The sequence below is a fragment of the Parasteatoda tepidariorum genome, chromosome 4 (genome assembly GCF_982258835.1).
Source record: "Parasteatoda tepidariorum strain Cologne lab strain chromosome 4, Ptep-v5.0, whole genome shotgun sequence".
In the NCBI taxonomy this organism is placed as follows: Eukaryota; Metazoa; Arthropoda; class Arachnida; order Araneae; family Theridiidae; genus Parasteatoda; species Parasteatoda tepidariorum.
The window spans coordinates 5745046-5759318 of NC_141758.1; the positions used below are offsets into that span (position 1 = coordinate 5745046).

Genomic DNA, 14273 nt, shown 5'->3' on the forward strand with positions numbered 1-14273 from the left:
AATCGAACTCCTCGATTGCTACAGTATTTTAATTATCTTTCTGATGACAAGCAGATTGCTACTTCTAGTTAAAAAGCACTCAAACGAAGGATCTCTACGTATTTTATTGCATTAAGTAACAATTTGACTTCACAGATTTAGTTCTCGATTTCATTAGGATAAAATCTAGCTTCATGATTGCTACAATATTTTTTTATTTTTTTGACAATAAGCTTAATCTCCCTGGGTAGTTAGATGCTAGATATTGGGGTTATCTCGGCTTTTGGCGCGAAGCGCCACTAACCGATTCATTGAATCTGTTTTGTCGTATTCTAGGAGGTCCTAAATATCGATGAAGTTGTAGTATGTTGTAACAACAAATCAAGCCCTTTATCTTGCTCATCTTTAAGCTAAGCTCATCTTTAGTTTTGAAGGGAAAATCATGTTTGGAATGGAGAGATCCCCTTGAGTAGAGTTGTATGATAAAGTTAATTGTATTTTGATAGTATGCATCCCTGGGTAGTCATACTCATACTCATATGTGATGGTTATCTTAGCATCAGCCCCGCTAGGGGCTCCAACTAATTCATCTGAGTGGAAATAAATAATAAATCGCAGAAGCACAACTGAAAGGTGAAAGTTGGGGTTCAGTATCTTTTACTGAGAGAAAGTTAAAATCAAGTAGTGTGATTGAACAAACAAGTTTAAGAGAGAGAAGAGGTTTTGTGGCAGACTGCCTCGCCTCCCTTCGAGGTATTACCTCCGAGCTTCTCAGGTGCACAGCAGCCACATAGCCTTAGAGAAAAGGAGAAATACATAATAAATGCGCAAAATTGTTTACAAGTATTTACAGCTATTTACAAAATTTACGGGACAAAACTCCGTCGGACAGGAAAAAGGCGGTTGCCGGGCTATATTTTATGTTGTCTTTGATGAGCTCAAAATCAAAATTTTTAAAGTAATTGCACGTATGACAAGAGAGTGGATCTCTGAAGAAACTTGCACATAGTTCAGCTATGTGCTCTTCTATTTTGTTGATTTTTAACTCTCGTCTTAGATCATTCATTCTCATAGATCTGGGGGCTCCTGTGATATCTCCAGTTTCTTTTCTTTGAGTAACAGTGGTTGTGCTCCATGCAGGGGCTGCGTAGCTGGTGATCGGTCGAATGCATTGGAGATATAGCGTTCGTTTTGTTTTGAGTGATATCCCTGGGTAGTGCATAGGTGACAACTTGTACAACATTTAGAAATTATTTTCGTAGTGGTAGTAATATTTATATTTGAACATAAAAATCTAAATTTTAAAAATTATATCTAAAATTGTCTTACCTACCACTACAAATCGATAGTTCAAACCTTTTTATATAAGATATATAAAAAAATCAATTATTGTTACTCGTGTTGGTAAAATAGTTTAACTTTTAGAATATTCTTAATACCTAAAGTATTATAAGGTTTACACTGTTTAAACTCTTTCTCCACAACTGTACAAATTGGCAGGTATGGTAGTGCTAGATGAGTTACAGCGTTCATCAACGCAACCGAAACAAGATGCCCTCTCCAACGTTACTAATTATTTGACTATGCACAACCTCCACACGAAAACTACGTTGCACAGGGCTGCTAGAAGGAAGATGACTGATACAACCGATTCCTCAACGTTAGGAAAAAGATATTTAAATTAAAAAATTTTCACTCGAAAGATACCAACGTGTTTTATTGTATTAATCCCTAAACGGATAGATTTTTTGGAAAAAAAAACAATTTTGATATACTGCGCTTTTGTTCCATGGAAAAGGGCTATATTCAGAGATGCCAACTACTCCAGACACGCCAAAATAATTTTAAAAAAAACTGTAAATAACTACAAGTAAATTTTGCACATAGACTACTTTTGTTTGCTTTTAAAAAAGTAAAGCATGACATAACTACTAGTCCTAGTGTTTTGATTTTATTGGGCACCTGTGCCGCGAAGCGACCCCTATGTCATTCATCTGGAATTTTAACACTGTTTTGGTTGAGCATTGAGGTAAGCAGGCAGTGGAGTTGCTTTTATGAATGTTTCAAGCACTTTGCTTGAATAACTAAAAGGAATCAAAAAAATTAAATGAGCAGCTTGCTTTAAACTGTGTTTGTTTGATTTTGGAGTTGTTCAGAATTGTATCAGCATGAGGAAACGTTATTTTCAGAAAGGTTGATAATGACATAACTATGACAGAGATGCCAACTTGCTCCGGACAGCAAATATATATTTTAAAGTGGTAGTTTATCAATTGTGATTCTTGGTTTAAAAAATTCAATTTAGTAGATTTTTATCCACCACTATTTCTAAATAATTCGTTGGCTTATATTATTCATCATTTGACGATACTTTAGTCATGCTATGCCTTCTAAAAAGCAAGCAAAAATAGTCAAATATTTGCAAAATTTACTTCGTAGTTATTTACCGCTTTTTAATTATTTTGGCGAGTCCGAAGCTGTTGCAACACCTCCTATATCAAAAAGCCTCCACACGGTTTTTTATAAGTAGTCTGCGCAGACTATTTAAAAAAAGTGAACCGGTTGTGCCCATGAACCCAAATTGTAGTTTGAAAGTGGCTGAGAGAAATTTGTCATATATATTTGAGAATGGAATCTGTAGTGGTAGACATATATGGCAGTACTTTTACTTTCGTTACTTGTACCGCCGGTACAAGTAAAAAGTACGTACTTTTACTTGTACTTCATTACTTTTTAAACTTAGTACTTTTACTTGTACTTTCGTTACTTTTTTAGGGAAAAAATTAAAAGTATTTGTAACGGAAATATCGAATGAAATCGTTACTTTTTCTTTTTTCTAAAACTCGGTAAGCTTTCTTAAAAGAAAAAAAAAAGAAAAAAAAGAAAAAGCTGTGAATAAATACCTTCTGTTTCAACTTATACTGCACATTCAATTATTTTTTACTAGCTCAAAGATCACAAAGCTATCTGAAACCCCGTGTTTGCTTTGTTTATGTTTTTAAAACGCGTTTCTAAAGAGTAAAACAATTTTAAATTAATGGTAATTTAAATAAATAAAAATAATAAACTAAAAATTAAAATCAATAGATAAAATTTCTTTTTCGTGCAAATCCATAAAAAGTTTGATATTAAAATTATATTTGATTTTAAAATTATATTATACGATTATATTATAAAATTATATTATAATATTCTTCCGAATTTAAAAATAAATTAATATCCATAACTTTCAAAATTAAAAATAATTAAATAAATAGCAACAATTTTGCAAAAACATTAAAGAACATAAGAATATTATTCAATAAAATTTTAGGTTACTTTGAATTTTCGATTTCCTAGAAATGTACTTTTAAATCGTTACTTTTTTGTTTAGTACTTGTACTTTTACTTGTACTTTTTACTCGTTACTTTTTAAAATAAGAACTTTTTACTTTTTACTCGTTACTTTTTTAAAAAATACTTGTACTTTTACTCGTTACTTTTTAAAAGTAACGTTGCCATATATGGTGGTAGACAAGTAAATAAGACAAATCAATCATATTCATAAATTAAACAAATTTTTAGACAAAAATTTGCAACCACTTTCTTATTTCTACTAGATTTTCTATTAAAGGGCTCTTTCGTAAACTGGTTTACCATCATAGTGGTCTGATCGGACTACCTATAAAAAACCGTGTGGAGGCTTTCAGTTGTAGGAGGCGTTGGCTGTTGGCATCTCTGAGTCTACGGTCTTGTGCAAGATATTGGGTACGTTGACAATGGATCCTTTTATCCCTAACTGGTGATCAACACCCAGTTCTCGTATTTGAGTGAAAGGGGTTCGGAGAGTCACCATTTGCTCTTCGGTAGGGTTCAATTCTCTCAACCACTTTGGTACTGTTGTGAAGCACAGGCTTCATGCTTCCGTTTGCAAACGGAATCCTTTCGTTTTTCCGTTTGTGTGTAACGCTTAATGTATTCCCGTCTAAGTTCTTTGGCTTTTTCAGCCTCGGTAAGTTTAGATCTTGGCATCGCTTTTTTCTTGCTTCAACTCTAACTTTTGGGACCGTGTCAATCAGTTTGAAACCTCTTTATTTGTGATATTCACCTGAATTGGTATTGAGAACGATCCAGTTTGATCTAGTGCAGCCAACGATTTGGCTGCACAGATTTAGTTACCGATTCTACTGAAATGAAATTTAACTCAACGGTATTTTTTTGACGATAAATAAATTGATACATCTAAATTTAAAGGAATTCAAATAAAACTTTTGGAAATGCTTTATTGTATTAAAACTAATTTGGATTCTCAGAATAGTTGCCGATTCTAGCGGGATCAAACTTAAACCAAATCACTTTGTTCGAATACGGCTGCTAATTCATTCACAACTTTTTGGGTGTCTACATCTACAATTATCATGAGCAGTTTTGACCACAAGGATAGAATTATGAACATCATTATTACCTTAAATCCACCACGGAGGGAACTGAACCATTTTTCATTCGAAGCATCCTCTTCTTTCTCCCAATGAACTTCCGTTTGCTAAAAAAAATTAACATAATGAGTAATAATGAATTTATAGAACACTTATCTCCGGGCTCTTTTGAGAACACTTGTGCAAAAATGCAACATTTTATAATGATGTCACTACATGAAAAAGCAGAAACGCACTTGTGCTAGAATTAATTTGATATTTCATTAGTGTTGTCAACTATTCCAGTGTCAATAAAGTGCTGCATTTAACTAATACATTAAAATACTCAAATTATTTATATAGGGCCGGGATAGCCTGGTCGGTAGGGCGCTGGGCCCATATCCAAGAGGTCGTGGGTTCGATCCTCGCCGGCCGAAGACTCCCCGTGTAGTAAATGGTGACTGACGCTCGTTAAATCTGTCGAGTCTCAAAGTCCTCCATGTTCAAACAACAAATCAATACCTCTGGGGGTACTGATCCAGGAGTTTCCTTGTCTTCTGGATTGGTTCAAAATTACAAGGCTACGGAGTTGAACGTAAGTAGTCGTAAACCCACGAAATTGGGTCTGCTGTTCAACGACGGTTATAAAATAAAATAAAATTATTTATATAGAAATTACATTGATATGTTTTATTCTATAAACGTCATTGAACAGTATCAGTGTCCAACTCCCAGTATCAATATTCAATTCAATAGCCTTGTATTTCTGAACTTAATCCAGAAGACAAGAGCCATCGCTGGGATTCGAACCAGATTCACATGAATGGAAGGCGAACGCTCTATCCCCTGAACCACCACGGCTCTTATAATTTGCATTTTATTTTATTTTATTACCATCGTTGAATGGCCGACCCTATTTTTGGGAATACGACTACTAATATTCAGCGCCGCAGCCTCGTAAATTTGAACCCAATCCAGAAAACGAGGGAACTCCTGAATCAAGTATAAGGAGAAATTTCTCTTCATGGGAGACTTTTTAATAGCACTAAACCGCATTTGTGTTGCATGGTGAAGAAAACCACGCAAGCCTCCCGTAGTCAACAGGACGGTAAAGGGACTCTAACCTATGATCCGTATATCACTGGGGATATTTTACGTCATCCCTGGGGTCGTTTCGAGTCCTGGTGGTGACCTGACTATTCACATACTGTTCTTGGCTCGTTCCAGAAAGAGTGCGGATGTTAAATATCTCTTTATTTATCTTACGTTCTAAAATCTTTCTTTTAGCATGGAAAGTTTCGTGGTTTTCTTTCACATTTAGCATATTCGGTTAGTTTCATCCAAAAAACTGAGAAGAGTTTAATCCAATGCCAAATCTTCTAAGCTATCGCCAACCAGCGTCTTCGAGATTGCGTACCAGCAATATTTTGAGTGTCAAACATCTAAATCCGACAAAGCGAAAGTTTGTTTACTCAGAGAAAATATGTGTTTGAGTCTTACTAGTTAATTAGCATATTTTATTTTATTTTATAACCGTCGTTGAACAGCCGACACAATTTCATGGGTTTACGACTACTTACGCTCAACTCCGTATCCTTGTAATTTTGAACCAATCCAGAAGACAAGGAAACTCCTGGATCAGTACCCCCAGAGGTATTGATTTGTTGTGGGAACATGGAGGACTTTGAGACTCGACAGATTTAACGTGCATCAGTCACCATTTACTACACGGGGAGTCTTCGGCCGGCGAGGATCTAACCCACGACCTTTTGGATATGGGCCCAGCGCCCTACCGACCAGGCTATCCCGGCCCGCAATTAGCATATTTAAGGGCAAGCACTTTGAACCTTTAAGATTGATTACGTGAAAATCTAATCATGAGATCAAAGGTTTCTCGGAGTATTTAAATTTAAGCGCAACTTTTACAAGCTTTTATTTAATAGCAACTATATACTCACAATGGCTGAGTGTTTGTCAGGATAGACACACGTCTGCCCTCTGGCGGTCATGTTGCAAAACACATGGATGGCATCGTCTATCATTCCAAGATTTGGATCAACCCAAAACCATCCTGAAATAGTAAAAAAGATAAATAAATTAGGCAATAAAATGCTGTGTTGCATTTGCAAACTCGTTTCGTTTAAAATGTTGAAAAATGTTTGTAACAAGATTTTTAAGAATTGTGGAATTAACATAGAATAATGATTAACACAGAAATGGCAGGAATGAAAATAAAAAAATAATGGGATTATTTTAAGTTACTTATTAATACTAATATAACGATAAAATACTTTGCTACGTTTGACAGTTCGTTACATTTAAAATGTGGCAAAAAGTTTGTAACAAGATTATCAAACTTTCTAGAATAATGATAGACATGGAAATGGACTTAAATGAAAATAAATTAATGGGATTATTTTAAGTAACTCATCTGTACTAATAAAACGATAAAATGCTTTGTTGCTTTTGCAATTTCGCTACGTTTAAAATGTTGCTAAAGGTTTGTAACAAGATTTCTAAGCTTTGTGGAATTAATATCGAATAATGTTAGATACGAAAATGAGGGCTAATAAGAAATAAAAAATTAATGGGATTATTTTAATTACTTCATCTGGACTTTTAACTGAATTATTTCATCCGATAAACCAGCGCTTTGGAGTCTAAAGTTAAATGTTGATAGTTGAAAATGACAACTCCAAAACTTTCTGAGAAATTGTATTCAACTCCAATCTTTACTCGATTAAGATTTTCTCTGAATACTCGAAAAGCATTAATGTTAAAATATTATTAATTTTATTTTAAAGTTAAAAAAAAGATATGACAATTTGCTCCGTTCGGCAGATAAATATTTTCTACTAGCATTCTTTTAATATACGTTTCTTGATTTAGTAAAATCAATTTATAGTGTTTTTACTCACCACTACTCCTAAATAATTCAAACGCTTCTGTGTTACCTTGTTTAAAAAAGTTGGTAAAATTAGCTAAAAATCTACTAATTTTAATTTGTACCTCTTAGCAGTTTTTTAATATATTTTGTCGAATCCGGAATACTTGGCATCTCTGTAAAATTATTTTTTTTTTCAAATTATATTTCATATTATAATAAAACAGTTGGAGTGATAAATTCTTAAAATAAAATTGTTCGAAATACTAAAAACGCTCAAAAGTATGATGAGAAAAGATAAGATATCGATATCTCACACGCATAATCTGAAATTTATAAGCACTACAAAAAGATTCTTTTGAAGATATTCTGGATTCAAATTATTTATAAATTTCATTTGCATATTTTTTCAATGAACTATCCAAATAAGCTAAATAAATGTATATATATATATATATATATATATATATATATATATATATATATATATATATTAAACAGGGTCATTGATTAAATTTTTGATTAAGTATAATTTAAAAAATTGTCAAAATATTGCATTTATAAATATTTTTGTTCGCATACTAATTATATTTATTTTATCTAAACACTTATCTTAAGATTGAAAACTTTGTTTTTTTATACAATAGGACTTTTTACCTACTAAAGTCGAGTCAAGTAAGTTTTTCAGATAGCTTCAAAACAAGTAAAATTTTTCTACTCAAATAATCTTACCACTTCTTTAAAAAAATATTTATATTAATTAGTTAAACAACCTTATAAAAATTATCGAGATGGGTCTTCCTCTTTCTTTATCTCTAGTAAATAGTAACCATGATTATCATAAGGTTGCTAGGTTTAAACATAAGAACAAATAGGACAGATGTGCATTCTCTACGCGCACTCACAGAAGGACGAAATTCAAATTTTTCTCAAAACGCAAAGAAATTATTGCTGGGGGTAGTTTCCGATCACGATTTCGATGAAACGGAACAAATTTTTTAGCAGGGACCCTAATCTATAAAATTGTGGCAAAAATAAGTTAACCCTTTAACGGGCCCTTTATTTCTAGTAAAGGTAAATTAAAGTATTTTTGGAATTGAAATTGTTTTAAGAACAGTAACTGATATTAAAAAAAAAACTCATTTAGTTTATAAAAATGCCATTTTTTTGGTGGTAAATATATTTAACATGACCTATTAGGAACTTACTGACTTTTATTTTTCTTTATTTATAAAATAAATTCCTTAAATGCTATAAACTTCAAAAGGAATTATGTATTTTATAACTTTTATACGTTTTTTAAAAGTGACAAATGGTTACCGATTTTATTCAAACTCACCTCAAGAAAGCTGAAGTTATTGAAAAATGGAAACTTAAATTAAAAGTGGTAAAACGTGGTGGTAAGTATGCTTACCACTGCCTTCAAAAGGGTTAAAGAGGTCTTGCGATTATAAAAAATTAGATCGCACGTTAGAGATTTTTGCCATGATTTTTTTAAAATTAGATTTTAGGGTCCTTGCTAAAAAGTTCGCTCTGTTTCATCGAAATCGTGATCGAAAACTACCATCAGCGGCAATTTCTATGAGTTTCGAGAACAATTCGAACCTTCTGTGAGTGAACGAGATTTGTGTGCATGTCACCGTGAATGATCGAAATCAAGAGAATGTCGACCTTCACCGGTGAATGTCAACCATCGCATAATCGCTCTGGTGAACGTCCAAAATATTTGTTATACACGATTTGATGTTAATTTTTTCGTTGATATTATTATATTTATTCGATATTTTAATACCTACTGAGGATTGATTTGAAAAACCATCAGTGTTAGGAGAACCGGTTATATGTATACTACGTAATGTCACTGAACCTTAAAAGAAACACTGATGTAGGGCATACCGGGAAGTGACACTGAACCTTACAAAAATGTCAGTGTAGGGCAGGGATGGGCAAACTTTTTTTGTCGAGGGCTAAAAATCAAGGAAAAAAAATGCTTGGTGGGCCAAGTAAAAACTTCAAAATTTAAAAAAAAAAAAGCGATATACAAGTTTTAATTTAAATATTTAGTGAGATGACGGAAATTGCGATTTCATTTTTTAAAGTTCCTTATATTAAGGTTCGAAGTGAGATGTGCTTATTTTAAGGAACAAGGCTTTTCTGTTAGTCTACTTCTAAAATGATTTTTTCTAAGGTTCATAGTTGAAAACTCTTGTTCACATATATAAGATTAAGCAAACATAGTACTGATTTTCTGGGCATGAAATATTAAATTTTGGAAACTAGCTTTTGGTAATGATTTGTAAAACTTTGGCATATTTAGAAACAACTGCTTCAGATGATTGTTAGATTGTCCGCTCTTTGGAGCGTAAAATGCGCAGTCTGCCAAATGTGAAGAACAATTTACCTTTATTAGATTCCATAAGTCAGCTCCTCGAGAAAGACAAATGCTAGTTGGAGCCAATCTACGGCTATTCTATAAAGAACTTCTGCCTTCAACATTTTACCAATTGAAGCTGTCTGTGCTAACTATTTTCAATAATTTATGTTTTGTAGAACAAAAATAGAGAAAGTAAAAATGTCATCAGTAGGGGAGAGTGGGGTCAATTGTAACATTTTTTACTTAACTATTTTTAACTAACAAAAAATCCAATATATTATTAGTATTAATTGACAGACGAGTAAAGTAGACTATCCTCTACTAGAAAAAAAAACTAAATACCTTATTTTAAATGCTATTATATTAGTTATTAACAATTTTTGACAGTCGTGCACTTGTTACAATTGTCCCCACTTGCGGGGTCAATTGTAACAGTTCATAAATTCAACTAAAACATAGTTAATTATACATATTATCATAGATGTGATATATTTTTTTATTGATCAAAATAGTAGTGATATTTTAGGAGTAAAAATAATAATGAGCAGAGACCTAAATGCTTAAACTTTTAACTTTAAGGGGTTAAAAATTTTAATTTATGCTGTGAAAGGTGACAAATAAAACAATGCACATGCAACATAATATAAATGATATAGGAAACTATTGGTGGTTCTTAAAGAGTTAAGTAATGGTTTGTAAACATAAAATTATTTATTTTCAGCTGTTACAATCGTCCCTTTACTTATTGTTACAATCGTCCCCAAGACGCCATTTCAGCTTCATTTGTTAAAAACAATGATAGTTAATTAAAAAACTAATTTTTTTTTATTGAAATGATAATTAAGGTATCCACTTACATATTCGGTTAATAATTTTTATTTGTTTAAACAAGATTACTTTGTTACAATATAATATTCTAATACCAAAAAAAGTACTTGCGTAGCGTGAAAATATCTTTTGTGATGTAACTCTTTCAAAAGTACATAAAAATGGTTGCCAGCAGTAGATTGCAGTACATGTAGATTTATTAAATACACCTTGTGCGCCAAATCTAGTAACCAAATCTAGAACCCGACACTCGAAATTTTTGCTCTGTTACAATTGACCCCACTCTCCCCTACTTTGTTAAAAAAGGAAAAACAAAAATAAGTTTAAACATAGTCGACAAGAAAGTGGATGTATATTGTTTACATTTGCCACTGATCGACAAATAAAAATTCAATCCGCGGACCGGATAAAATCTTCCGGCGGGCCACAGTTGGCCCGCGGGCCGTAGTTTGCCCATCCCTGGTGTAGGGTATACCGGTCAAATGCATACCGGGCAATGGCACTTAACTAGACCTATTACATGTTTCGGACATTTACCGAAGCGACTATGTGATTGTTAACACTCATAGGTGGTAGTCAACAACCACCTATTTCAGCCATTCACACTACACTTGTTTGCTCCTTTGAAAATGACACTTAAAACAAAACAAAAAAAACCTATGATCGTATTGTGAGGTATATTATCAGCTTCTCTACCACTCCCTACGTAACAGATAAGTTGTGACATTGAGTAGTTACTCGAGTGCCTCTTATAATATCCTGGTTAGAAATATATTATTGTATAAAAACTGTAGCTTGTGGAGAGAAGGCGATTGGAGTTTTGAAATCAGCGAAGCGAAAATATCTAAAATCCGTTCAAAAATCTCATATGTAACAGCATATGTTCAAACATTGTAAATCTGTCAAATTTGTTCTTAAGATAACACTTAGCAACCTCACAAAATGCATGGTTGCTACTCACTTGATTTATCACTGTGATGCCACAATAGGCTTTACCTATTTCCTAGCTTTCAATATATCTTTAATTTCTCAAATTTTTTTTTCTCATCATTCTTAACCGAATTTCAATTAAATTAAACCAATTATTTAATTTTTATTACATTTTATAAAAAGAGAATATAATATAATTTATTCTTTTCTTTACAATGAATGTAATTCTAACTTTTTTTTATTTCAATAATGTGGACTCTATAATTCAGTAAATCGAAAACAAAAATCTATTTATAACTCTTAATTTCTTACCGCAAATATGTTTCAGTTATACTAATTGTGGTGGACCGTAACTTCAATAAATGCCAGCAGATGGCGTCACTAGTTCTAAGAAGAAACATTATTTTATTTACTCATTCTATTTTTTACACATTCTGTTGATTCATATTGGAGCTCTAGAATTGCTAATTTCGAGTAGTCAGTTATATTTTTTATTATTATCTTTTTATATTATTGTTATTAAAAGAAACTAGGAGGCTCCACCCCCTGCTCGCTAACGCTCGCCAACCCCCGAGGATTGCTACGCAATCCTATGTGGTTCACGCCGTGAACCATGGCTCGCTGCGCTCGCTCACCAATGAACACAATGTTCTAGCACAAAGACATAATATATTATCATCAAAGACATAGTATTTTATCATCAAAGACATAGTATTGTACTTATGTAGAAGAATTCTACCAATGTTCTTATTGGCTTTTAAAAAAGTATATTAGCTATTTAGATTGTACATGGTGAAAAAATCAAAACATTAGCTAAATAAGAAACATATTAGCAAAATAAATTATCAAATATTGCTTCACTAATATTCTGCATTTTAAAGCGTGAAAATTCAATGCGTAAATAAACGCGAAATATAAAAAAAATTCAATGCATTCAATACAAACACTTAAACGTTTTTTAGACGTTTAGGTAGCTCCCAGTAGAAAAATATCAATTCAACAGCGGCCTCTTAAAGCATTCTCACTTCAATTAAATAATTAATTCCTAATTGAGTTTAAATTAAATATTGTCATGTTTTTAGTGCATGAATCTGAATTGAACAACCTGATAATGCTCACTCTGGTTAGTGTTATCTGGTTGCTCACTACGTCCTCTTGCGCGCCGAATCCAATCAATTAAAAATGAAAACTGTTGCCAGAGCGAGAAAAGAAATATCATTGGTTCTATTGATACATACATACATACGTACGTATTAGCGTTTTATATAGGATTGGATTGAATGTAGGTTTAGTGGCACAAAGTCCAAAAGAGGACATGCTGCGCCAAACAATACGGTATAGCGTTTTATATAATATAGATGGTTTAAATTAAGTTTTTTTTTATTGTTCCAATAATTAATGCACGCAACCTTAAACAACTTTAATTATGTTTTAAATAATTCCAATTTGGTGTTCGATCTAGAACACCTAAACCAGGAGTCGCCAAACTTTTTTGATCATCGACTCCTATATAATTTTTCGAAATCTCCATCGACCCCCCCCCCTAAAGTAATTTTCTGTTAATTAAAATAAAACTACATTAGATACTGTGTTTGTACATTTATTTTATGATTTTAAACATTTATTAAAGTAATAGTACATTGTGTAACAATAGTTTTATGAAAAATATATTAATATTGAAATTTAAATACCTTATTATTAAATAATAAGTAATTATGCATAAGTAGATATAATAAGTAAAGTAACTAAAGATTTACTGCTTCTTGATCAATGAGATGGGTGTGCCTGGTGTTTTTTTGCAAGGTTCGCTATATTGGGTTCAAAATTGGTCAATTTTAATTTTCGTCAAAATTGGTCAATTTTGTAATTTTCGTAAAAAAATACAAAGTGTGCTATAGTTTTGTCGCGGGCTGTACTAATCGATATTATTAATGATTACCTTTTTTTGTGCATTGATAATTAAAATTGATATCTAAACCAAACGAATGGTTTAATCGAAACAATTACTAATTATCCAAAACTGAAAAAGTTTTAATAATGACACTGCAAATATTCAACACAGTTTGCAAAGATAGCTGAAACTGCGTATGATATTTGCATTTGTAACATCAATGCTCGTCACACGTGACATTTGGACAAGCGCACATATGCATATGACTTATAAACTGCGCTGAGTTCGTGCCACTGCGCGGTGGTACGTAAATACTTGTTTCACCCCAATAAATATACGTTTATTAATTTATGTTTTATAAAGAAGCTAATATTGAGTCAATTATAAAAAAAATCACAAATTTCACATACTTAATTAGATATGTGTGATTTGCGTATTGAGAACTGTTTTTTTTCTCGACCCACAATCAACCCTTCCGATTCGGATCGACCCCCATTCGCCCCTCTGTCTCAGATCGACCCCCGCTTTTGTTAAATAGACCCCTGGGGGTCTATATAGACCACTTTGGCGACCTCTGACCTAAACTAATCCTAACAGTCTTTTTGGCTAATACGCGATCGCCAAACTATTTTCAAATCTAATATTCATTATGGGGGGAGGGGTTATTTTTGGCAATGTTGCCTTTCGATAATTCTCCATTCTTGGATTTCTTCCCATGTTCCTAACTGACAGCTGAGAACAATTCATTCAATTTCATATTTGGCATATTTCAATTTCATATTCATTCAATATTTGGCGACTGGTGGGAGGGGAGAGGCCTTGGTCCCAACTATTGAATATCAATCGTAACAGAAATTCTCGATATGAAGAGAATGGTTTTTCTTGATCCCTTCAAGTTTTTTTTTTATTTTCTTTATTTTTATATTTAAACTATGGCCATTTTTAATCTTCCAATATTTACCTAATAAATCAAATTTTTCTTAACGATTTTAT

At 32.5% G+C, this 14273-nt stretch overlaps 1 protein-coding gene across 1 annotated transcript in view; it reads right to left on the minus strand.

Moving 5' to 3' along the window:
* LOC107443413 (uncharacterized) overlaps positions 1 to 14273 on the minus strand; it is a 159826-nt gene that overhangs the window by 14228 nt on the left and 131325 nt on the right. The window contains exons 62-63 of the mRNA XM_087160562.1: positions 6332 to 6444; positions 4424 to 4501 (exon numbers count right to left, since the gene is read on the minus strand). Of these exons, the coding sequence (XP_087016688.1) occupies positions 4424 to 4501; positions 6332 to 6444 (191 nt within the window). The remainder of the gene's footprint in view (positions 1 to 4423; positions 4502 to 6331; positions 6445 to 14273) is intronic.